This window comes from Amblyomma maculatum, chromosome 5 (assembly GCF_055883805.1).
Source record: "Amblyomma maculatum isolate TAMU_Amacu chromosome 5, ASM5588380v1, whole genome shotgun sequence".
Lineage (NCBI taxonomy): Eukaryota > Metazoa > Arthropoda > Arachnida > Ixodida > Ixodidae > Amblyomma > Amblyomma maculatum.
In genome coordinates this window covers 105,269,403-105,296,544 of record NC_139348.1, presented here as the reverse complement: position 1 = coordinate 105,296,544, position 27,142 = coordinate 105,269,403, and the positions used below count along the sequence as shown (strand labels likewise).

General features: G+C 45.2%; 1 protein-coding gene across 6 annotated transcripts in view; it reads right to left on the bottom strand.

The window, feature by feature from the left end:
• Nucleotides 1-27,142, bottom strand: part of CSN1b (COP9 signalosome subunit 1b) — a 63,978-nt gene that overhangs the window by 30,399 nt on the left and 6,437 nt on the right. For 4 of the 6 annotated variants that reach the window (XM_084604038.1, XM_084604040.1, XM_084604044.1 and 1 more), the window contains exons 2-7: nucleotides 24,005-24,100; nucleotides 22,531-22,712; nucleotides 19,306-19,479; nucleotides 18,215-18,350; nucleotides 15,356-15,433; nucleotides 11,783-11,923 (exon numbers count right to left, since the gene is read on the bottom strand). In XM_084604038.1, the coding sequence (XP_084460164.1) occupies nucleotides 11,783-11,923; nucleotides 15,356-15,433; nucleotides 18,215-18,350; nucleotides 19,306-19,479; nucleotides 22,531-22,712; nucleotides 24,005-24,100 (807 nt within the window). Of the gene's footprint in view, nucleotides 1-11,782; nucleotides 11,924-15,355; nucleotides 15,434-18,214; nucleotides 18,351-19,305; nucleotides 19,480-22,530; nucleotides 22,713-24,004; nucleotides 24,101-24,589; nucleotides 24,778-27,142 lie in introns of those variants that run through there. The other 2 variants (XM_084604039.1, XM_084604041.1) reach the window with 2 other exon arrangements.

The window sequence follows — 27,142 nt, the reverse complement described above, 5'->3', positions numbered from 1 at the left end:
AGATTAGAAGGCCCACCATCGACATGCTCTGTCGATGGATTCTAGAAGCATGGAGTGTGATTCCCAGCGAGATGGTCGTCCGCAGCTTCAAAAAGACTGGCATCTCCAACAGCCTCGACGGCAGTGAAGACGACGCGCTGTGGGAAGACGACGACGCCGACGAAGTCGCAAGCGATATGAGTTGAAGCGTGGATTCAGATAGCGAGCCCGAGTGAGACAGACCATAAGCAGCCAGCAGCATGAAAATAAAAATGAATTTTTAATTCACATTCATTGCGTACGTGTTTTTACTATAAAGGTAAGGTTGGGATTGCGATTTTCCTATCTTCATTGTGACATGAAATTTCGACCTAAAAAATATCTAAATTTTTTTTCCCCGCGTAATGAACCCTCCCCCCAAATTTATGTCAACTTATCTGGAAAAAAGGTGGGTTCATTACGCGAGTAAATACGGTAACTTGCAGCTCTTGAAGGATATGCCCTGAAGCCTCTCTTATTCCAGAATTGAAGCGTATGACTGCCTCAGCTACTGCTGTTTCTACAGCAATAAGAGATGCATGCTTCTCCTTCGGCATAAGGGACCATATCACCGAGTGCAAAGCTTCATTTGCATTTTGAGTCTTGCCCCTGTGGCACCGGCTCAATAGTGCCTTGTCGCTTAAGCACTCATACACAGGTAGAAGTGCCCTACTCACATGGTCTGGGAGATAATAGCGGTGTTTGGGCGGAGGTTTCCCTCTTGCAACTGCAGCATTATGTGTGCACCAAGAGTTGATGCCAGTTGGGCATAGGCTGTGGTTTGGCTGTTCCTGTGTGGATGTGACATGGTAATAAGTCACCATGACAGCCTTATGCATGGCATCAATGTCACCAACATTAGACTTTAAAGCCCAGCTATAATAATCACTGAGCTTTGAAAATCATGTCTGCTGTTAATTTTCCTCTCCCGCCAAGACTTCGGCATTCTATCGTCCGCTTCTGCACAAGACTGCGAAGTGCAGTACCCGTCCGCTTCTTTACATGATTAATGCAGTCCTCCTTTTCCACGGGCATAAAGCCGTATACTTGTGCTTCCTGAATGGCACGGAAGGACCTGCTATCCCCGTCACACAACATTGTTGTGTAGCGCAGGTTGTGCCGTGAAAGTGATCGCTGGAAGAGTGTGACAGCAGCCTCCACTTCCATCTGGCCAGATTTGCTGTCAGTATTTTTCTGGCAGACATGGTCCTTTTTCCAGACGGCGTAGCTGGGGTCATCTTCTGAGGGAGCACGCTTGCAGCCAGCACAGAAATTTGAGAGGACTATGAAATCTAGCACATACCCTGAGAGCAGTTCAATAACAGTTCCCACACCAATATGGGACAAGTGCCCTCTCGTCATCCAGCTTCCATCGAAACATACTGCTATGTTCCCCGGATTTCCAAAGGAGAGTTCTTTGTAGAGGTCCTTTACCACTGTGGCACATTTTGAAAGCACTGTGTCAGCTGCTTTCATTGCTGCAGGGTTTATTTTAGCCTTCAAATGGTTTTGATATGTCTTGTGGTGCAGGCCCCTGTGAGAGATTCCCATTGTAGAAAAAATATCATTTAATGCTGCATGGCCATTTCCTGTACTCTGTACAGCGCGAGCAGCAAGAATGTTGATTTCAAAAGGGTTGCATTTCGCCATTCCTGCAACCCGGCGAGAGCTCCATTCATTTCCTATGGAACCACAGACATCGCAGTCGAGGCGCAATTTGACCGCGGCGCCGTATTCCCGGTCATCCCTGGCGATGGAGATGGAACCCCCACATCCTCGGCACGCAGCGCTTTCAAGCAAACGGTTGATCACTGTCAAGTCAACGATCGTGTACGTCACCGCGGACGCCGACGGGCTGGCGTCGTCGCACGCGGGTACAAGTTCCTGCAGCTTACGCTGACTCGCGGAGATCGCCGACAAACCTGCAACTCTTTCGTCGGCCTGTTGCTGCAGTCGCTGCTGATCGGAAGTTGTCAGGAATGTGGTATCAATCCTTATTCGGTGCTGCTGTGCGCCAGCGTCCGCAGCTTCTGATGCCGCCGCCTCGCCGATCGGTATCGCCGCCGCGATCGTCGTTATCGGCGTCGCCGCTGCTGCCGCGTCGCTCGTTGCGGCTGCTGCCGATCGCCGGAACGCATCAGTTAGCCTTCTTACACCTTTCTTGCCAAATTTATGCGCACTGTGAAATTTCTGATGCAGAGACCGTGGGTTAAACATGGCTGGCTTTTTCAAAATGGCGCCGTGCCGAAACGGTGCGAGCCAATGGGACGCGCTAGTTTTGCCACGTGACGGCCGACGGCCAATAGCACAGTCGCGTACCGCTTTTGTTTGTGGCGTTTTTCTTCATTTTCAAAGCCTTGTCGAGAGTTTCCTCTTGGCGGGAAAAAAAGCGGAAGGGCTGCCGTTTCAAACGAGACCAGGATGGCGGCGGTACGGCGGGTAGTTTCGATACGTGGAGCCACGCAAAATCGCCGTTTTTGATGGTTTTTCCTGAGGAATCTCATCGAGATCGAATCTTTAGTTTGATTTTTCTCGAAAACTATGCGGTATTTTGCCTTCAAACTTCGCCAGCAGATGGAAATGAACCTCATAAATATATGTATGACAAAATAAAAAAAAAACGATTTTTTTTCAATTTTGCGCCGTAAAGACCCGCTTCCCCCCTTAAATGCAAATTTCGGCGGCAGCCTGGAATCTGCGAGTGGAACAAAATGATGATGACAGGGGCGTACCGCCACGCTATCCAAGGTGTGCATCATGCCATGACGTCACTGGCCAGTCAGAACGACAAAGTGCTGACCGGAACTACCGTATTTACTTGCATAATGGAATCCCCCCCTTTTTTTTTTCAAGCAAAATCGATGCGAGTGTGAGAAGAGAATTCAATACATGGGAGAAGTTTACATTATTTTCTTATGTTGCAAAAGCAGCCCTACGCTAGGTCTGAGCGATTTCGCGGAGCCCCGAAGAGCCCCAACTGCGCATGCACGAGGAGCAAGGGATGTCACACGGAGCACAGCTGGAGAGCCGCGTCGGAGCTGCCGCCGACTCCTCCGCTGCACGGGTGATTCAGAGTAGACGCCGCTGCGCCAGCTGCACATGCGCCAGGAGGGAGCGAGGCCACACGGTGCACAGCTGGTGCGCCGAGGCCACTGCCGACTCCTCCGCGGTGTCTCTTAAGAGAAGAATAGCGAAAGCCTACCCTTCCTCTCCTATCATTTGCCTTTCATCGTTTGCCTCTTATCGGTGTTCGTTGCAGTGCTACATATAATTACCGTATTTACTCGCGTAATGAACCCACTCGCGTAATGAACCCACCCCCCACTTTTGTCGTCGAAAATTGAATTTTTTTTTTTACGTCGCGTAAATAACGCGCACCCGCCCGCAGGGTCGGTGTTCAGCATGTTCGCGTTATCTCGGCTCAATTGGCCGGCGCTGTCGACTGTCGACGATCATAAAATTGTCTGATCGCGCAGTGATAAAATAAACATCATTTGAAGCCAACGATGCTGAACACCGGCGACGCGAACGCGGGTGACGCGGGCGTCGACTGCACACTTTCGTTGATCGTTCATTGACCTTGCATGATTCGTTGGTGGATGCGCAAAGGGCTTTACTGGGGCGTCCTCTTTGAAATGGGGTGACAGCAGTTTCCACCACGCTCGGCTATTTTCTTTGTATTTCTCGAACCAATTTGTCAAACTTCTCTAGATTTTTTTTTTACAATGATGATGATGATGCAGGTTGCCGAGTGCCATCTATTAAATGCAAAGCAAACCTCTGCTTATAGCGCCATGCATGCGCGGCGGCGGCAGAACGAAGTAAAGACAACGCACTTGGACAGCGTCGGTCGCCATTTTGCCAGTCCTATTTTGTTGCTGTTTAAGTGCTTCGCTACGACCTTTGCATTATTTCGTGCGTGCTGTGCATTTTCTGCGCGTTGTGCGATGGGGCGTTGCGCTAGCTACACGGCCGGTTTTAAGCTCAAAGTCGTGGAGCATGCTTTGGAGCATGGCAATCGCGCGGCTGGACGGCATTTTAGTGTAGACCCCGTGCGTGTGCGCTACTGGAGGAATCAACAAGAGGAACTCAGAGCGACGAAGAAAGATCGCCGGGCCTTTCGCGGGCCGAAGCAGGGCAAGTTTCCTCGCGTCGAGGAAGAAGTTCTGAGCTATGTGAAGAGGCTCCGCAACGAAGGATGTGCCGTATCCCACGAGCTGATACAGAATCACGCGCGGGCCACTGCAAGAAGTCACGGCATTGCCGCGAGTGAATTTAAGGCGAGCAGTGGTTGGACGACTCGTTTCATGCGCCGGAACGGGTTATGCCTCAGAAGGCGTACTACGTTATGCCAGCGGCTGCCGGCAGACTGTGGGGACAAAGTTCGTGATTTCCACCGCTTTGTCATTCGGATCCGTGAGGACAAAAAGTTCCTGCTGTCGCAAATCGGGAACGCGGACCAGACGTGGATTCAGATAGCGGACCAGTTGAAGCGTGGATTCAGATAGCGAGCCCGAGTGAGACAGACCATAAGCAGCCAGCAGCATGAAAATAAAAATGAATTTTTAATTCACATTCATCGCGTACGTGTTTTTACTATAAAGGTAAGGTTGGGATTGCGATTTTCCTATCTTCATTGTGACATGAAATTTCGACCTAAAAAATATCTAAATTTTTTTTTCCCCGCGTAATGAACCCTCCCCCCAAATTTATGTCAACTTATCTGGAAAAAAGGTGGGTTCATTACGCGAGTAAATACGGTAGTTAAATCTCGTTACAAGAGACACTGTTACAAGAGACACTCTGTTATAGTGACATTTGAAAATGGTTTGGTCGGTTTTCCTATGTCTGCCATGTTAACAACATTGCATACAAGAGACATGGTTACAAGATACACTCGGTTACTAAGGACCACTTTTTCAGGTCCCTGGAGTAATATCTTCACTATTTAGAAGAGACACAACCCAGGTATGCTCATGCAATGCAGCTGAAACATACCAACTCGTACATGATGCACTTCACATTCCCTCAGCTAAATTCTGTTCCATATCAGCATCCTTTTTGTTGTATATTTCAGGAACTGAGAAGGAATGTTTCCCCATCATTGGAAGATCAAAACGATCCCGTTGTTTCAGCCACTGGCAGTGCATTACTGTTACTTAAGAAGCAAATCAAAATGCATGAATGACATCCAGCATTTTTAACTCCTCGCTATTAAAATTTGAAAGCTCGGAATCCTGATGTCTTTCTCCTTGTGGACAATGCTTCTTGCAGCACCGAAGTTCTCGTGCTCAAAGCCACCAAAGTTGTTCTTTCCCTTCAAACTCTACACCCTACCTTCAACCAATAGACAAAGGCATTATGCGCTCTATCAAGTTGCTGTACAAAACAAGGTAGGTAGAACGCCTGTTGCTCGACAGGCAGCAAGACTGTACAATAGTAATTGATACGAAGTTTGCTGTTCAGGTGATTTCAGGTGTCTGGAATGGCCTGAGAAGCGAAGCTGTGAAAAACTTTTTCAGACAAGCAGGCTTTAAATGTGGTGACATGATGTAGAGGGCCCATATATGGATACTGTAGAAAGCTTCCTTGAAGATGAAGCTTGGGCGAGCATCCAAGAGACTGCTGAGGTGCCATAATGTTTTGAGGAATTCGTATCTGCAGATGTGGATCTTGTGTGCTCCTGAAGAGCTTACAGACTGCAATTCTCGCGCAAGTGAATGGCACATGTGCATAGAGGGTGACTACGAGGACATTTCAGAGGAAAAGTGTCAGCATCTAAGGGTGACGATCATGTAAAAGTGATTCAAAGGTAATAGAGCAACAGGAAGGCTTGCAAAGAAATGCTTTACCTCCAGAATTTGGGAAGGAATACACTCTGCACTCACAAAAATAGATACTAGTATCAATAACTTCTTTACGCTTTAAGGGGAGATGCTACTCGAAAACATTTTTTTCTTAATATTGATGCTAGGTGAATGAAAATTGCACCACTTATAGAGATTGATCTCCTCTTTCTAAATATGCTTTTAGTTTTAAGGGGAGATGCGCGTCGAAAAAGCGAGTTTTCCGAGTAATTTTTCAGTTTTGAGTTTTTGCCTGTAAAATTATCTTTGAACATTTAGCTACAACTTTCTAAAAGATCAAGGCAAAATTCGATCGTGAAGTTAGTAAAAAGTCCATTTTATTCAACCACGGTGGCTCGAGAAAGTGCTATTTTCCGCGCAAATCGTCAATTTTCGTGCGCCTATACTTCGAGAACGCCGCGTCGCCCGCCATTGCCGTTTGCTGGGAGAGGTTGAGCAAGCCTTTCTCTTGTAGATAGCATCTCTCGCAGTTTCGTATCTCGGCTGCAAATAATAAAAAAAACGTTTTCCGCGCACGCTTCGAGCGTCCCTACTGGACCTTTTAAATCGCGTGGTGCTCTAGAGAGGCCGTCATTGGCCTAGACTGATACGACGCTGTGGCGAAGCCTACCTCCTGCTTTCGTTTTGTGCAGCGTTTGGATCGCGCTACATCGTGCTCTGCTAGTTCTTTTCAGCGGCCTTTTAGCATTTGTTGAGTTCGCGATGAACGACACGCAAAAGCGCAACTTCCGAGCTCGAAAGTCTCGGTCGAAGAACCCGTACCGAGGACGCCGTCGCGGACCTCACCGGAAAACTGCAGCGGGAGACGCAAGCTAGTCCTAACCAGGCCAACGTGCACTCGGACGAGATCGATGCCGCGGTGAACTTTGTGAGCACCTCGGAGGTGAAGATTGGACTCTTCAAGGAAGATAGGGCAGCATGCGGTCATCGATATTCTAAGAGTGTTGCGATATGCGAGATTAGCACGCTTACGGTGCTGGTAAGCGGTGCTGCTTGCCCTACGTGCCGCACCTGTACCCTTGCGGTACGCGAACCGGTGGAAAAGCGAAAGGGGATTTCGGCCTTTCTTGAGCTGCACTGTGAAAGTAGCGAGTGCCTAGCATCAGTGCTTTCTGCTGTGCACGCGTTGTGCCCGGTGGACTTGCAGATAGCGCCAGTGGAAATCGGGACTATCGGAGTGGAAGCTCTCGCGACAGCTTCGCCGTCAATGTGAAGGTGGTGGTGGCTGCGCGCGCGATTGGCATCGGACACGAACAGCTGTCGCGATTTTGTGCAATTCTTGACCTGCCGAACCCATTACACCACAAGAACTTTGCTGCTATCGGCAAGAAAGTTCATGGTGCGGCCATGAAAGCAGTGGCAAGAAGTTTCATGTGCTTTTGTTGTGTTTATGAAAAAATACAGATGTTTGAAACTTTCAAATGCAATTTTCTCCATTCGTAGTTTTCAGCATTTTTTACATTTTGTGCAACAAATTTTGAGTACTTTCAGTGGTCAGATTTGGATGAAATTTTGCGCACAGCCTCTTCAAAGTGTGTAGAATGTTGTTATCTACCTGGTTATAAAAAATCTCTTGAACTTTTTTTTAACAAAATTCAGAATGTTGACACATGGTGCCCAAAATATACACATTGGTGTTCCTGAATTTTTTTTACAATTATAGGATAAAATGAATAAATTTGAAGTAGCTTTCGACATACTATATTACCAAAGCAACATAATGAGCTATTGCAAGCTGGTCTAAACATGCATTTCATTATCAAAAAAGTGTGCACAAAAGGCCCTATATTGTGCTTTTGCAGACACTTCTACACAAAAACTAATAAAGATATGTGAAAAGTAAAAACATATTTGGAATCAGCATTAAAAACTCTATAAATGGCCAATGTTTCATAACCTTAGGTTCAATATTAAAGAAAAAGTGTTTTCGAGGAGCATCTCCCCTTAAAATAGCTTAATGTTTTCATATTCTAAATGCCATGCATAAGTGAAAAACAATGCATGTTTGTGCAGCTGCTGTACACAGCAGCAAGCATGGTAGGGCAGAGCCAACTAGTTCTTCTTGTCCCCAACACTCCACTGAGTGCAAATAAGCAACATAGCAACATTCCCTTGGCATGCAATGTTTTGAGACAATTTTATATCTGGTGCCTTGTTTTTAGTGGCTAGCACCAGATAATTTTTTAAATTTGCATGCCCAAAAATACTGCTGATTGCATTTAAACCTAGATACTTGCATTCTACACATCCTAAAGATTATGCATGCCAAATTTGGTGTTGATTGAACTAAAATAACGACATAAAATATTGTGCACAAAACTCATATTCGGCCCAAAATACGAATTCGAGAAAAATGCGATTTAAAGATACAAAAGCTGTTTATTGCTGTTGTAGCAGCACTATCTGCATGAAAATTGCACACAATGCAGGCCAGGGTATTATGATACAGTGCACAGTTTTAGAATTCACCAGCATCATATGTTGCTCCCACAGTGACATTGTGAGCAGCATTCTCAAGGCGTGCTTTCTTGGCTATTTAGTGATGCTGAGAACTTGCTTCTGTCAGCCACTGCTTTGTAACCACAAGGTGCACATTTTTTGTTATGGCATTAAACTCCTTATGGTGCACTTGTTTCGGCAAACCAAGAACCACACAAAATCGGGAAAGTTGATTGTATCCAGCACCAATAACGAGCGCCGCAACCCCTGCATTGACGTTCACGGCAAAAATCTCCCTCGGGCTGGCTGAAGGGCGTCGTCCACCGGAGCTGCACACCGCGCACGACTACGACACAACGGACGTGGCACACGCTACACTGCTGCAACGCAGCTCTAGAAACGACGAGAGTCCTTTTCACTTCTTGGCCAACTCGCGAACGGAAAGTTAGCAGCGTCCGCGCTCCCGACATGCTGCTCGCTCGCCAGTGCGTTCGCGGCACCGATCTCGCCGATAAAGGCACTCGCCGTACTAGGTCTCCTCAACGCTCGAAGATCCTTATCTTCTTATCCAATGCACTGGTGAAATCGTCTAAGCTGTCACTGAAACTTCAGTGCCCAGCCGGCTTCGAGCTGTCAAAAGTGTCGCCTCCGCCGAGGTTAGGCCTAGCTTCCGCGGACGTCTCCACTGCACGCCGTTTCACTTTGCCGGTGACTTCCCTTGAACGCGTGGTTTGATCGGTACTTTCGACACCGAAAGTCACGTTTCTTCTCGGATTCTATCGCAGCGACGAGCACGAAGATGCATGAAATTTGAAAACACGCCGAAAGAAAACTAGCGGGCAAGCGTGACAGCGAGCTACGCGTCGCATGAAGAGCAGACGAGCTATGGCCGCTTCCCACACTGACAGCCAATGGCGTGGTCGAAATCGCACCACGTGATTTAAATGGCCAGTGAAAATGCTAGGTTTGGGCGGCGAAACTTTTTTTTTTTAATTACTTGCTGGGGGTTTGTGAAGCGGCAAAGCCAGCTTTAGGGAGAAAAAGCGTAGGCCTGCCGCCCTGCAAAATTTCAGTGGCGTGCGACGCCGCGATTTGACGCGTCACGCGCTTGAACATGGGTCGTATCTGCCCCTTCTTTAGCCACCTTGCGTGCTTTAACAGACTTTTTAAATGATTTCGCGACTGTTTTCGGCTCTGATTTTTTTATATATTAAAGAGGAAGGATCAGTGTTGCTGAAACAGTCAAAATCACAAAAGTGACTTTTTTACTGAAAATCGCCGTTTTTCGACCCGCGTCTCCCCTTAATGAACAATTTCCTGTTAATGCCTGTGAATGCATTTATACGTTAATGTGCAGTAAACTGATCAAAACAGTGCTTTTATAATTTTTTGCTACAAGAGACCTTGCTTACAAGAGATCTTTTTCGAGTCCCTTGAGCGTCTCTTGTAACGAGGTTTTACTGTATAACTGGTTTACAGAAAAGGAAAGGTGCAGTATCGGTCACACTTTCTCCAGCAAGTGTGTTTGGACGGTACACCGCCGCTCCCGTTGCGTAGCGTTCTATGGACACGTTTAAGTCTCCTCCAGAATGCTGACGGCACCCTAAACTGCAGCGCTCTAGCCCCAGTGGCTGTGACACTCCGAGGGGAAGCACGGCGCGTTTATCACACTTCTTCTAGCCACCCTACCATAGTGGAGGTCTACGGAGTAATTTAAACCACCTGGGGATCTTTAACGTGCAGCCGTTGCACAGCCCATGGATGCCTCTCCATTTTGCCTCCATCAAAATGCAGCCACCGGCGGTCGGGTTCGAGCCTGAGTAATCTGCCTAGAACGCCGGTGAACTTTGAGGAAGAGGAGGAGGAGGAAACAACTTTATTCAAAGGTGAACTTTGACAGAATGCTGGTTGAGGTTATTGCAACACTCGGTCGCCCGCGGCCAAAGCTTTCGCTCCACATTCGGTTCAGCAGCGTTGAAACCCTCAATTTTTATTGCGAAAGCAATATTACTCTAGGTTTTGGAAAGCAATATTACTCTAGGTTTCGAGCCATCAGCGTAGCGCGGCCGGTAGCCATGTCTTACCCACGTGACGCTGTGACGTCACACCCCAAGCGACACCAGGGTGCGGGTCTCTCGTTTCACGTGGAACGGTTATGTCAGAATCAGCCTGCTAGAACCCTCACATTCACGTTACCCCTATAGGCCACTAAGGCAGGTTCATAGAGCTTGGTTAAAGCGGGGCTTTATATGTGGGTTGGGGAAGAAAAAAAAAGAGAAGAAGAATGCTTGGTCACCCGCAGCTAATGCTTTCACTCAATATTTAACTCAATATTTGGTCCAGCAGTGTTCAACCCTTGTAATCTTTATTTTTACTACAGTCATCCATTCCTCCAGCCATCAATTATCAAAGAAAGCATGCGGTTAGCCACGATCATGACGCCGGCTTTTAGCATGGTTTGCTTCAAAAGGAGCTTGCTGCTATCACACGTTCCAATTATTTGTGGTAGGGGACGGCGCCCACCCCAATTGCTGCGTGGCAAAGCGAACGCACTGAAAACTAGGCTTGCCCAACCAGACGAGCGGAGCAATCCACCGCAGGGACTTCAAGACACACTGCAATGTTTTCACCGCGCAGCATTTTGGCCCGCCGCCAAGAAATACACCGTGGACTGTGAAGGATTTTTTTTCTCAATTTTTCAGCGGCAAAAGTGGGAGGTGAGCTCTTATAAAAATAAATACGGTACGTGTACGTGAGGCCTGAGCAAAAGATTGCCGTGCCCAAGGTAGCCACACCAGCGTGAGCGATGTGAACGTACGACTAATCTTTTAGTTCGCAATAATACGACAGCGCCCCTTTTAAGACCCTAGATCATAGGGATTCTTGCCTCATTTTGCAAGCATTATATGATGATGATGATGATGATGATTATACCAGTGGAGACACCTGGTGGCTGCTTTAAGTACTAGGTGCTGTGCTGGCTCTTTGCACACACGGAGAAGAACGATGCTTTCGCGTCCATTTGCTATCACTCATTATGCTCCTGATATACAAAAAAACATCCGGTGTCCATGTTAGCACTATTATTGCTACTTCCCAATTTCGTTATTTACAAGTTCCCATCTACTAGCAGTGTTGCACGAACCTGCTTCTTTATTTGGACAGGTAAAACATGGGAACTTTCACACAATGAAATTCACGATTTAACGAAATCTTCAGCTGCAAGAAGGACTTCGTTTTATCGAGGTTTGACTGTATTAGGATAGTACAGTTAAGTGACCGATGCAGTCCTGTTCTTGTTAGTTCATGGGGCCTAACGTCCTAAAGCGACTAATAGGGACGCCGCGGTGGATTTGTCTTGAAATTTGGACCACCTTGTGTTCTTCAATGTATATAGACAGAAAGAACATAGAACAACACCTAGAAGGATGCCTTGTATACAACACGAAAGAACTCACATCCGGGAAGTCACAGTGGTCGAAGCTAGCCTGCAGGAAGTTTTTGGCGGCCGACTTGTACTTCTTGGTGGCGAGCTCGGCCAGTCCGGCAGCACACCGCAGCTTGGTCACAATGCTCTGGTGTGTGTCCTTGGCGTGGCCCTGAAGAAGAGGACGGCAAGCAGGAGGGTGACTTACTCAGGGAGAACGGTTCATTTAAAACACTGGAAAAAAAAAATGCATTCTTCCAAATTAGTGCCAACTGAGTGCTTGGCTCTCAGCAGCTCTGAACCCATTTGTTTGGTAGCCAAAGGTAAATTGACAAAAAAAAAATGCATTTACAAATGTAACTTTTTTCTGACTGACACACAATTAAAACTTGCATCATCAAACTATAGAAAAACTGTGAAGGAAAGGTGCCAACAGTCGGCGATTCCAAGGAAAGCATTGGGGATTGTACTTTGTTTGTTTTTTTATTTTTGTTTTTTTTAATTTTTACTTCGGTAATCACATAAATTACATAAATTTATATGATTACCGAAGTAAAAATTAAAAAAAAGAAAAAAAAATTGGAAAAACATAACAAAGTACAATCCCCAATGCTTTCCTTGGCCTCGCCTACTGTTGGCTTCTTTCCTTCATGTATTATAACGAGCACCCTCATTTCCCCTTCATTTATCTGCTTATAGAAAGACTGTGTGATAGCTGCTTCAAAACAGTGCGATGCAGCCTAGCCCCAACAATCTGCATGCGAGAAACTGTATCAACGTCATTCCGCATTGGCAATGGAAGCAACCTATGCTTGACGATGCCCATTCATTTCAGACTCTCCGATTTTTAAGCTCGTAAAACTCCGCTTTCAGTAAAAGAAGCCTCATTCTTATTACAGTGCAGTAACCAATCGACAAACACTAACTTGTACTCAGGGTGCCTTAAGGGGGGACCCGGGTCTTTGCAGTCGAAAATTGGTCAGAAAATCGGATTTTCAATCTTCTCGTTTTCACGATTCTGAGAGCTTTCTGCAGCTATGGGCATAACCATTGTGCCGTTCGAAAGATCGCGATTCAGGCCATTCCTATACCTCGGTTGGTGACCATGAGCGAGCCCGCTGAAGCGGAAAACAAACTAACAAAATCGCGTGAACCTCCCCCCCTCTATTGGACTCCCACCGCACGTGAGCAAAATGGCGAGCTTTGGTTGGCTGGCGGCGTCGACTGCTCGCGTTCTGGCGCCATTTTGAAAAGGTCTCTCCTTTAGGCCTAGTCGGCCTAGCACCGTTCTCTCATCATAACCCCAACGCGAAATGCGCAATATTAAGATTTACGCTTCATTATTAGCCTAAAAAAAAGCGAGAAAAGATAAACACGCCGGGGACGCTGCATCGCCGCATCTGGTTATCTGCAATCAATGACTAAACACCGACGCCACCGACGCGAGTCCGCGATAGCCTGATAACGGCGTAGCACAGCCGGTCGTGCTCAAAGCGGCAGCGAGGAGCAGCACGATCTGCCACGTACGGAATCGTGATGGTGCAGATGAGCAAGTGCAGTTTTCAACGCCGGGATAGATCGTCCTGCGAGGCAGTGCTGCGACCAGCCGCAGCGGCAGTCGCGAAGCAGCGTCCCGCGACACGCGGAGCATAGAGATGATTGCGCGGAATCTCAAATTTCGTCGAAATAAACTTTCTTCTGAATGCTACGCGGTGCAAGACGAGTAACGATCGCTTATCATTAGTTGCAGGCCGACTGCGTTTACAGCATGAACGTGAGAATGGCGATCGCGCACCAGAACTTGACACCAATTTTGCAGAGGTCACGATGCAAACGCACTCGTCTTGGTGGCGGCCTCCGGACCATGCGTTCCATTCGCCGGAAATTTCATTCTTTGAGGGTGAATTATATCAATGGTAAATGATGCATTGACATCAGGAGCTAGTCAGAACCCACTTTAATGAGTTACTGTTAGCTTTGGTGCTTCAAAAATTTATCAACACGTTTTTCATCAATTTCTCAGAATCAAAATATTGAGGATGGTATATGTTTGGAGGTGCGATATCTCTGGTTCTACTTATGATATTGCTATAATTCCTTTTGCACCAGAAAGGTAAACTCATGTACAGTGCAAAAATATTAATAAATCTGTGGTATTTAATGAGGAAAGTTTTAAAAAATTACATGTTTTCTGGAGTGTCAAGGTGGCTTTTTGGTCTCTGAACTTTGACAAGCCGTAACTTTGGTTAAAATGCAACCAGGGCATTCAATCTTGATTTTTGCATTCTCTGTGTGTTTTAAATTGATTTTATATGTCAGTTTTCATTATAACTTCTGTAGTTTTACTGACAGCTGACCTCCAAACAAAGAACATAAAGTGCTCAATATTTTCAGAACTAAATGGCTTACATAAAATATTGTGCATATTTGAAATCAGCACAAAAAGCTACATAAATGGTACAGCTTTCATCAAAATCTACCAGTAGATAAAAAATATTGTCTTAAAACCCTTAAAGACAAACATGATAAGATCACGGTGGACTGCTCATCAACCTTGTCGGAAAATCTGCGGAAAAGAGGCTGCCAAGGTGACATGCTACACCAACAAAGCACACACGAACCTAGAGGAGCTACCGAGCTGCTCGGTGAGACAGAAATGCTGAAGTCCTATGCCTAACAGCCTTTAGTCACAAACATTCAGTTCTTGTAGATTTCTGCTTCTGCGGCAAATGCTTTTCTGCCAGGCAGGAAAACTGTGCCCCGAAAAAATTCGCCCCAAGGTGGGTGGCAGTGGTTTTGCCACTCTCCAGTCCACCCACCCACTCAGGCCTATAATCGCTGCCCAGTATTCCTTAGCACTCTTCACAAAAACGAAACTACGCCACGACACGGTGTGTGTTGTCACCACTGCGTAACATGCTGTGGTGCGGGCTGGCTCTGAGGCTGTGTCCCTTTCCTCAACATTCCTATAAACTGCAGCTTTGATGAGCTTCCCGACTGACGAGATTTGAGTTGGTTTAAAGACGTCACCGCAAAAATGGCGTGGGAGAGCACATGCATCGAAGATTCACTCCCTCCTAAACGTGAGAGCAACATCTAGAGAGACCAGTGTTTGCACTGTCACCCCATGCACTGATAAACACTGTCAAAACTACACCACCTACATGCCCAAATGAAAAATCAGTGCGAGTACCATGGAGAGGAAATGTTATTAGTAAGGTACTGCACGTCAAATGCGGAGGTCATCAGTTCGACACCCAACACTGACATGAGGGCCTCTCTCTCTTTCTTGCACTTTCGTTCAGCATGTTGACTTCTACCATCAACCCATGTTTCAAACTGGACGAGGATAGGAAAATAGCCTAAATAATCAAGAAGTGTTAGGAAAAACAAGTGTTTGTGGAAACTGCAGTGGTATGGACGATTTCGCATCTCAATAACCGAGCCATCCGGGTTCCTGCCCAGACCAAATCAGTCAACTACAAATGTGAAGTAAACAAGCCACAAGTCTCAAAGTTGCCCCATAAAATGACTCACTTCACTCTTCAGTTTTCATCACTTCAATTATTGGACACTATTCCAACTATCAAGCAGGTGCAAATACCTCAGCAAACTCCGGGGTAGCCTCGGCCTTGTTGACATATGTCAGGACATGGGACCAGTTCTGCAGGTAGATGCTGACCTGGGAGAGAAAGGGAAAATCGGGAAGAAAAAAAAAAAGACAATTTAAACAGCAGCGATACACTAGCGGCAGCACAGACGGTGCAAAACTGGCAAATTGATTCCTTTCAATACTGATCACGAAGACTGAAGCAGTCTTACAAGTTGCAACAAAGAGCCTACTTGTGAACTCTGTGCCCGCCTACTCGAGGCAAAGCCACCGCTTCGGTCTTCAGTGAACAAAAGGCGGTCGCTTTTAAATTCTAAATGCCCTCAAGAACATCTTCGTAACAGTGGGGAACTTCCTTGGCATTTTTTTCTCCTTCCCCATTCTTTTACTCCTTCACCCATCTTTTCCCCTGCAGCCAAGTCCAAGTAGCCATTGAGAGCACGAATATTACTCTGCACTTCCTTTCCTCAGAAACATTTTGTAGGTCCTAGAAGACATCAATCAAGTGTTTTCTACGTTTTTAAACAATGTCTCCAATTTTCAGGCTCTGCAGCTAATGCCAAACACCTTTCATCTCCACCGGTCTTTGCCTAAACAGCCTTGAAAATGGTGTTTTTTAGATGTTTTTAAAAACTGCCATCCTTGTGGCGAGTCCTGCAGTGCCAAGCATTTGCTGGAATCTCCGCACATGGCTCACGAGGCGCGCGAAACGTCGGAAGCGGAGTTTCCATCACTGGCTTACTATCAACGAGAGAGCATGATGCCAACAAGTCGCTTTCATCACTATCAGGATCCAGCCCAGCGCTTTCAAAGGGCGCGTTTTTGCCAGACTCAAGTCTGGCAAGACTGGGGCAGTAGTAGAATCCCGCTATAGTAAACTCTGCTATAGTAGAAACTAGAATATAGTAAAGCGAAACTGAAGTCCCAGTTCATCTTCCATAGACAACTGTACATTTTCCCCCCTTTATTGTAAAGACATTTTTGATAATCGGTTATAGTGAAGCGCGTCTGGCCGTGGCGACGCTTCCCCTCGAAATGACATCGCCGCACGTGAGCTACCTAGAATCTTGAAGCAATATTTAAAACAAAAAAAAAACCCTGAGTGTTCTTTTACATGGCTTTACCACTAGTCTTAGTAGCACTCAGGAGAAGCCAGATTTACGTAAGCCTCGGAGCCATGAGAGAAAGCATGCAGCGCATAGGAAAAAATAAAAGTAAAGGTGTCTACAAGCATGGAAAGAAGGCGGTGCGATCTGTTCAGAAAGTAAAGGAGAGCTGAAGTGCAGCGAGAAATAGGGAAGGGAACACGCGCCCAAAGATTCACAGGACTGTGAAGCACAAAGCAGCAGTGGCAAGAACTGAAGGCTCGGCATGTGCGGTTTTGCAGCACTTACACTGCCGCACGCATTTCTCATCTACATATTGCCTTCTTACAGACAGAAACAGTAGAGGATGACGCAGTGTTCATGCAACGCTTTGGTTTTCACATGAAATCCAACTCAGTTGTTTTCATAGCCACGTTGCCCTCACGCTTAGGAAGTACTTTCACAAGATGTAAACAATAAATCTTATAACAGAAAAAAAAATGGAATGAAAAGGCACAAACGAAGAGATTAAGCAATAAGACGTGTTCAGTAAGTAGCCATTTAGTTACCAAACGGCAACTTCAGGACCATGTTACCACCAACCACTGGTATAGTAAAGACCCTGCTATAGTAAAGATTTTTGTTGCTCCCAGTAACTTTATTATATAGGGGTTCAACTGTACTGTATTGTGTTCTGGACCAGCGTAAACATTTTGAAGTAGAAAAGGGAGCAGCACTTTCTACGCCAGCATATCAACGCTGCATCCTGGCTATTATAACGCATTCTGTATTAGTCAGCTGTCAATCGAAGCTTCAACAGCTTGCGTTCTTTGACGGCTTAAGAATACAGCCCCTCTCTCCCTCTCTCTCGTCCCCCCCCCCCTTTATTATTTACCACCTCATCAAGGTGTGGCCCCCGTAGCGAACCAAGATTTCCACTTTTTGAGCATCACTTTTGCATAACAAACTAACTATACAAGTTGCCAGCAAAACCAGAGGCAGTGTTGGGAAATTCAGAAACTCTGTAGTATACAGGAATTCGCTTCCCAGATATTTATGATGACCACATTTAAACTGTATATAGTACTATGAAACGCCATGTGGAATTCACCCGTGTCTGGCAAGAAATTCACAACAGTGTGCCTTCTTCCATGATGTTTCAAGTGAAACAGCTCAATAGTGGCTATGACATCAAATTATACTTCGTGTCAGGTGAGGCATAAGAAATTGCGATGCAACCGCTGCTTTGCTGTTCCCCATTTTCTACGACTCATGCTGGTCTGCCCTAAATACTGAAACAGCAGCAAATAAAAGGGAAAGCTGTTATAAAACTTTTCCCCATTCTTTATGCCTCACAGTCAATTTGGACACTGCACCCAGTGTTTGGCTTTTGGAAGCTAATCTGAAAAAAAAAAAAATATAATAATAATAATAATAATAATAATGCTAGAGAATAAAGTAAACCAAAATTTTTTTTTTTTTACTGCACAAGGGCAGATTATATGTGTCAATTTATGTTCGACTAGCGACTAGTGCGTTATCTTAAGGAAAAATACACTATCTAAAATTTGGAGTCTGTACTGCCTCAAGAGTTAATGTTAACAGAGTACAACCACAGAGTACAACTAATGCTAACAGAGCACAGCCAATGCTAATAAAGTACAGCCAATCAGCCTGACAAACCATTTCAAAGCACTCCTCTCTGGAATAGCATCTGGTGGTACTCTTGTGGGCGTGCAAGTTGGAACAGATGCAGCACATAGTGTACCTTGATTACGTTGAGGCACATGTTGACGACGTGGCGGCTACTGGTGCAGTAGTCACGTGCCCTGGAAAAGCACTTCAGGGCATTGTTGAGATCGCCACAGTCCAGGTAGTGGTCGCCCAGGTCGTCGTGGCCCCGCCTGCGAGGGCAGGCGAGAGAGCTCAGATAGCTTTAATCAGGCCTGGCTCTCCTTGCAAGGAAGCTATGCTGGCAGAGTTGGAGCTTTCGCATTTTTCGAAACACTGAGTGAAAAAAAGACGAGGACACTGAAGAAGGCGGAGATGTGACATCGTCAGCCCGATGTGTGCAAACAATTAGCAGAGATCGCCGAAGTGTAAAACGTGCAGCGGCGATATTTACATCAGAAAAGATGAGCACAAATAAGGAATCGCTTCCAGACTGATTCTCCGACATGTGAACTCTGAGACATGTCTTCTGAGAGCTCGCCAAGCGTGTGCACCGATCTGCTGATGGGGGGTTAACTTCCCAAAGCAACTTGGGCTATAAGAGACACCTTAGTGGAGGGCTCTGGAGATTTTGGCCACCTGGGGTTCTTTAACGGGCACTTAATTATATGTAGTGAAACTTGCTTGTTGGGTCTACACCTCATTAAGCTACGCAGCTGAGAAACGAATTTTTCTCATTTCACTCTTTGCCATGGATAAGGGAAGCCATTAGTAAGTGTAGTCGCCAAGCTGTGAAGCATCGATCTGTGAACAAATTTAGAGGATGGTGAAGCAAATGAAAGCCAAAGACTTGCCCAACGGTAAAGGTACCTGCAACTCCTAGGACTAGAGTGAGCAATGCCAATCAGGCCACACTCCAGCAAGTTTTATGCAGCGATGGAGTGTCTTGCCAAACAAAGAATAAACTTTTCAATGATTTCCTGCTCGCAACTTGCTGAAATGCACACCATCTCTTTCTCTTGATGTCAAGAAATGCTGTAATGGTAAAGCAGTCAATCGATCTACAAAATAACTTGAGTTATGGAGCACCAACACTGCCACTTCATTGACATCGTTTTACAAAAAAAGCGTTCACTTAATTTTTGTTGCAGCATGGCAGGTGGAGAGAAATTTGTGCTCAGTTTGTACCTTATGCTCTCCTTGATGGAGTTGCTCTTGTAGTTCTTGAGGTCCGTGTCGAGCTTCTCCAGCTTGAGCGCCGCCTTCTTGCTGCGCGTCTCGATCCACTGACTGTCCAAAGGAGGCACGGACCCCGAACTGCTACCACCCCCACCAGTCACGTCAGGCAGGTTCGGAGTGCTCCTGCAGGTCAAAAGAGCCGACAAATATCACTGCACCCCACCACAAGGAAAGAAGTAAAGCCATGATAGATGCTTGCCTTCGCACAGCTTTCGTTTGAAAACCTGCAATAGCACATGTTCAGCAGAAACTGAAATGAATCAACAGTATACACAATGGAATAATCCCATGGTTGTCGGGCATAGCCACATAAACAAAAACAAAAAAAAAAAAAAAAGGGAGGAAAGGAGACAGTGACACTGATAATATTATCCAACAGTCGTCGTATACGCTATGCAGCAAGACTGCTTTGGCCTAAGCACCAGAAACGCACATGATAGATATTGCAAGCAACTCTTCCTGGCCATGATGATTTTTAATCATTGGTAAAAGCCCCTACAAGCTATCCTTCACCTGTTCGCCCGAGACCCATTTCTAGTATATTACTGTAAAGAAATTTTCAACTTTCAACATGAATTGCTTCATTTTTCCAATTTTCAAACATACAAAGAAGTTGAAGTACAGTAAAACTTCGTTACAAGACACACTCAAGGGACTCAAAAGGGTATGTTATGCATATCTCGGAAATAAAAAGAGACACTCAAGGGACCCGAAAATGCTGTCCCTTATAAGCAAGGTCTCTTGTAACCAAAAATTTTAAAATAACTGTGTTGATCAGTTTACTGCACATCAGCATATATATGCACTCACACGCATTAACAGGGAATTGTTCAGGAAAGCTTAAAGAAGTTATTCAAACTAGTATGTATTTTTGTGAGTGCAGAGTATATTCCTTCCCAAATTCTGGAGGCAAAGCACTTCACTTTGCAAGCTTTCCTGTTGCTCTAATACCTATGAAGCACTCTTGCATGCTCATCACCCTCAGATGCTAACACTTTTTCTCTGAAATGTCCTCGTTGTCATCCTCTGTGGCACATGGGCCATTTACTTGCGCGAGAATTGCACAGTCTGTAACGTATTCGGGAGCACACAAAATCCACATCTGCAGATACGAATTTCTCAAAAGATTCTGGTATGTCAGCAGCCTCTTGGATGCTCGCCCAAGCTTCATTTTCAAGGAAGCTTTCCACAGTATTCGTACATAGGCCTTCTTACATCATGTCACCACATTTAAAGCCTGCTTGTCTTAAACAGTTTTTCGCAGACTCATTTCTCAGGCCATTGCAGACACCTGAAATCACCTGAAATGCAAACTTCACTCAATTACTATTGCACAGTCTTGCTACCTGTTGAGAAGCAGGCGTTCTACCAACCTTATTTTGTACACCAACTTGACAAAGTGCATGATGCATTTGTAGATTAGTCGAAGGTAGTGTGTGGAGTTTGGAGGGAAAAAATAACTTTGGTGCTGCTAAAAACATTGTCCACAAAGAGAAAGACATCAGGATTCCGCACTTCCATCTTGTGATCAAATTTTAACAACAATGAGGTAAAAACGCTGGATGTCATTCATGCATTTTGATCTGCTTTGTAGGTGATGGTAATGCGATGCCAGTGGCTGAAACAATGGTGTCATTTTGACTTTCCAATCATGGGGAAGCACTCCTTAGTTCCTGACATATTCCAACAAAAAGGGTGCTGATAATTTAGCCAAAGGACTATGAAGTGCATCATGAACAAGTTGGTATGCTTCAGCTGCATTGCATGAGCACACCTGGGTTGTGACTCTTATAAATGGTGAAGAAATTACTTTAGGGACCTGCAAAAGTTGTCCTTAGTAATCGAGTGTCTCTTGTAACCATGTCTACTGTATGCAATGTTGTTAACATGGCAGACATGGCAGGCAGTATGTAGTAAAGTTTTACTACTAAATTTACTCAAAGATGTGCTGAAATAATTATGCAAAAAGAAAGCAGTTGCTGCTTATGATCGGAGAAAGGTTTTTCTCTTTATTCCAAGAAAACATTGACTGCCGTGAAAAGAGGACTTCCACTTAGTGCTTGTGTTGCCGGCAGAGCCAAGTATTTCACTACCATGCTGCATATGTTGAGAAAGAACGTCACCGGCAGTGAGCAAAATATTGTGATTGGTCGAGAGGTTGTGCATCACACCCATGTGACAGCATGAGAAAATCAAACACCCTACAATGCTCACAGTAAATGTAACATACTGCATGGAATGAAAGTGATTAAAATATCGGATGCAATGCAAATTCAAGGTCGCTTCGTGTCTAAAATGATTTTCATTTAAATTTTTATAAAGTAAATGATGCCGCTTAAAAAGCACTTTAGGCTATAGGCAGGATTTAAATTCCTAACCATTGCCTTGCAAGTCAGACATGGCTACCAACTAAGCCATGCAAGGCATGCTTGTACGTCTTGGGAACAAGATAGATTTGTATCATGTAAACTTGTATCTTAACTGTGTGCTAATCTATTGGATTAGCCTGTCACAAAATATATACAGAATTCGGTCACATGAACGCTCAAATTCAATCGACGAATCAAATAATACGAGCAGTTGCTGTCCGATTCATAATCAGTTAATTCAAGTAAGACAAAGATAACTTTCAATTCACTTTCATCATATCAAAACCAGACAGGACCCTGTGACCACCCTTTGGAAGATACTGCGATGTAGCCTGGCTTCAGGTATTTGAAGTAGGACATTGCTACATCTGGTTGGGCAGAAGGGCCATAGTGCAAATATGTTAATTTTCATTTCCCAAATTTTTCTACATAAAAAAAAAAGAAGAAAAAAAGAACCTCCACTTCAGCTAAAGTGGGCTCTCTGTCATTAAATTATAGTGATCTGCGCTCACAGGCAAACTTCAATTCATCCTCAATTACCCTTTCATGACAAGGAATAGGGTAGAGCTAGCATTTCTCACAGCCCATGGCTGCCTCAAACAGAAGAGTGGACACCAAGGAAAGGCAAACACAGCAAGGCAAAACAAGCACAAATATTGCCCCTGCACTCAATATAACTGAACTGAGCTAACTACATAGTGCCGCTTCAGCAAACCAGGCTGGCTGCGCTACCTAGGGATAATCCTCACAGGCATCATAGTCGCAACTCTGCCACTGCATGAGCGCCAAGAAGAGTTCCACTCACCCCACAGCCTCAGTGAGCTTTTTGTGTATCTCCTGGTACTTGGCAATGTTGTAGGTGTTCTGCACATGGCTAAGTGCCATGCGAAGTGCCTCGACCCGCAGCGATGGGCAATGGTCAGCAATGTACAGAAGTCGGTAGAGCCGAGCAAGGCCGGCATAGCTGTTGGCGTGTGCCTCTAGATCCTGCAGGCAATGAATAACACTTCTCAGATAGGTAGAGAGGAGGGTGGAAGGCAGGGATGCTGACCAGAAAGGTTTCCGGTTGGCTACCCTGCACTGAGGAAAATGAATGAGGGGATTAAAGAAGCAAAGAGAAAAGGAACAAGGAGCCACAGCCACAGGCACACTGAAGGCAGTCTACTGTTGCGGCCATGAACCAATGACCTCATCTGCCGCTGAAGGGCAATGATCGAGAAGTGCAGCGCATAACGCAACTTATGTATTTCACTCACAAAAGCAGGCTATTCACATGGGAGATGCTCAACTGTCTCTTCATTGCCACAAGTTTCACAGGCAGGGATGCCGACCATTCTAATCAGGAAATACGTTTGCCTGTGAAAGCAACATCGAGCCATAAACAGCACAGCAATGTTGCTTCTCGACGTGCTGTCTTAAGGGAAAGGCGGTCTATGGTCCAATGCCCTGAGGTGGCAGTTGTAAAACTACCTTGTGTTCCACGCTAAAAGTGTGAGCTCCAGTGCCAAAGAGCGGAGCACACATGCTGCGTCAGATACTTCTCGAAGAAGTGATGAATAATTCCTGCCAATGATCAACCCACAGCTATATTGATACATAGTACTGATACTGAAACACACTGGTCACTGAAACATACTGCTATTCTCAGAAATGTAAGCAGCTTGAAAGAGGTGAACAGCGGCGAAAAAATACACAATATTTTTATAATTTTTGCATTACCAGATGACATCAAACAAGTTGTAAAGACTGCTTTCTTGGTGTGTTCTGGTGCAAGCAAGCTGCACTGGTTAAAGGCATTATGTTTTTTCTAACTGATTTTTCGTGCCCGATTCTAGGACAAAGCAAGCATTGTCTAAAAGCTCAGCCTAAAATCCCCATAACAGAACAGTTTAATTAAGCCACAAAGTGCAATGAAAAAGGCACAGGATGAAAATGAGGTGAAAGGGTGAAAACAAAGTGTTGAATGCGCTCCAGTTCTTTACATAGTTTGAGAGGCTAACCAGAAACATATTTGCAAGAATGTTCAATGCCTAAAGCTCAAGCGGCGCATCTCGCAGCTCAGAGAACAATGCCTTCCTTTGGCTTTGCATTTACACATGACCCAAGCTATGAAAGCAAGAAAGCGGTACTACATTCCCACTAAAGCTTGTAAGTCTACGTCGACATCGCAGTCTGAGATGAAATCCAAAATTACGCTTACTTCCAACAAACACTGCAGTAAATAACACGTTGTACTGCATGTAGCGGTCAGAAAAGCGCAGCGTTCGCGGTCAACTCACCAAGGATGGATTCTCAACGACGTAAGTTTCTTCTTCAGAGGCTTCATTTTCCTCCGGAGGCGCGTCCACTTGCATCGGCTCCACTGCACTTTGCTGCTATCGGGCGTTCCAGAAAGCATGCATAAAGGAACGCGCATCATGGACGAGGGTTCCCGCAACTCTGCAACAACAAACCTGCCATTCCACCCTTTCTAACATCCATGAAAACGCACATTTGCAGCATCAATATGCAATTAACTAAGGAGTATAAATTTTTCACGCAACGGACTAGTACCTGCATGATGGCAGCAATAACCAGATCGCATTCCGCACCCCGCTACATTAAAAGCGACTTGTTAGAATAGACAGTATAGATGCGAATAATAAGCGCCGAAGTCTTCAATGAATGTAATTAAGTCAGAGCACATTTTTTACGAAGAGCGTCGAGCGATGAACTACACAGACGAACGAAGACGACTGATTGTTGTTGTTGTTCTCCTCTAATATGATGGTTTACGACTGATGTTTGTAATCGTATGAAGGATATGATCAGCTCGCACGCGCCAGGCTGATGGATATCGTCAAATCAATATGAACTGTGTTTACCTGGAATAACATCGTTTGTTGAGGAACAGGTTGTGGCATAACGAGCTAAGATCTCTTGACAATAAGGTTCATCGATGCTTTGTCGCCGTGGCTGTAAGTTTTTTACTTAAGTATTTAACACAACAAACGATTCACCGAGCACCGTACCGACTCCGAGCCAGCCGAGCCACCGGCGTTACCCACAATGAGCGATCGCAGCGACAAATTCTCCTAGCGGTTGCGACAAAAACTAATTTAACGTCAAGTTTCGGTTACGGTATCGTGTTTTTTTCTTTGTGTGTGTGTGTGTGTGTGTGTGTGTTTTTTTTTGTACACAGTACCAGCCAAGGAGGTTATATAAAACATATATATAACCTCCTTGGTACCAACAGTACCAAGCATATGACAGCTACTTCAATATTTATAAAACCATCCCTAGCATACGCAAACTGCAACCTCTTCTTCCGAATTTCTGACGAATTCCGCTCCGATCGTGTCATAAAATCTGCCGACAGCACTCGAGCTGCGTACACTGCCAAATGGAAATTATTGCTGAGCGCACTGTCTGTCAGTCTTTTTAACGTCCGTTCATAACACACAGCCTATCTTCCACCACTTAGGGCTGCACCGTATGTTGGAGGTTTTGATATATGTTTTTCTTTTTTTTTTTTTTTTTTACATTGCAGTGCTGCCTTCGCCATTTTTTCCGTGTTCCCAGTCAATCCTGCGTTTTCGTTTATATTTGTTTTAATTTTTTCGAAGAACTTCAGGAACATTTATAGCACGATAATGCTATCTTAAAGTACGAACCTCCGCATGTGTCTCACGTTCACGCTATGTTTTCCACCTTCTCTGCCTATAAAGCTCAAGTGCGTCATATTATGCTACGCAGCCACAAAAAACAAAAGCCAGAAACTCGACATATCATTGCAACAGATCATTGGCCATCATAACATATAAAACTGCGCCACTCCATTGCGATCTACAGAGAGAGTGTGTAAAGTAAACGAGAAAAAAAAAATTTGTAGCGGGTCGTTTTATCGATTACATAGCGTGCTGGAATCCTGCGTTTTGGGTGGCAAACAGGTTCGTTCTAGCGTACGAAAGGGGCTGTGGTGAGCAGGACACAGAACAGCTCTTCCCCGCCCATTGATTGCTGGAGGGCGGACTCGTCGAACGGTCTCCCGTCACGCCTTTGTATGGTGTGGTGCGCACTTTAGGACGCGGTGTTGCAAAGTCCGCGTGCATGATCCTACACGTGCTTCGACTGCAAGGACTATCGTAACGGCCATGTTTGCTCCTCCAAGAAGGTAACTGTTACTGCTAACTTAACTGCACGATGATAACAAGGTTTTAGATGTCGCATTACAAATTGCGCGTGTGGGAATCGAGCTGGTGGTCGCCATCGCGTTTATACTGTCGTCTAGGCTTAACTCGCCACTGTCACGAGTTCTCGTACCATATGGCGTGTTGAAGAGGGTGGGATAAATCTAAATTGCCAATCCTGGTCAAAGAGTGCAAAAACACACACAAAAACATCTGCTGAAGTTATACCTCCAAAGATTAATGTACTAACGGTGGTTTTGTCTTGTATCCTCTTTCTCAGAAGCGTTAGCCCAGGAACGTTTGGAGCTTCTGCGTCCTCGGCTGTGAGACCAATTTACCACACATGGAGCAGGTAAGCAAGAAAATATGTTGAGTTTAAGCTTCAATTTATTCTAAATTTTTTTCCTTTTGGCGTGTAAGAAAAGAACAGAAATCAAAACTGGACTGTAGAAGGGCTCAAAATGCTCCTTCAGTTTTTGTATATACCTCGCAAAGAGGCAGTAGGCGCACAATACATGCGACGAGGAACAAAAGAAAAATTCGAGCGATCTTTTCCGTTGTAATTCTTAAACTTTTTCAGATAAGAAAATTCCTAAACTTTACCATACGTACGCCATCGCAGCGCATGAGTCGTATCTGAAAAACATTCGTTGCAGATCCAACATATGCCTATAGTCGTGCAGAGACTGTTCGAGGATACTTCGATCGTTACCCTTGTCGGATATTTTTTATAGCCAATCCGTCCACTTGTAATGAGCCTGACTGTCCCGCGGATTAGGTTCGTTATATTTGAAGTTCGTATTAAAAGACTTCTCCTAAACTCATACGCTAATAAAAAATACACACTGACACACTGACACTGGTAGTATTTGTATGGACATTTCCTTCGTTATGAGAGAAATCTTTTTGACCAATGCTAATCATGCATGTATGACTGAACTGCCAAAACTTTCCAACGTGGTCACGCGCTCCGAGTCCGTTCCTATGGACAAGCTGCTGTCGATACACTTATCGCGACTGTAGCGTTCACGCCAGCCGGTAATAGGTCGCCGTCCCCGTATCCGATATTCGACAAATCTGTAAGGACGCAAAGACGAAGCTACGGCAGCGCAGATGCGCGCAGCACGCACTGTCCGTTAGCGCTCTGCCTACAGGCTGCATTAGCTGGAGAGTCATTAGCGAAGCAGATTTTCAGTTTACTGTCATGATTAGTCGCCAATCTTCGCGGTAGTTTCATATTCAACTCTA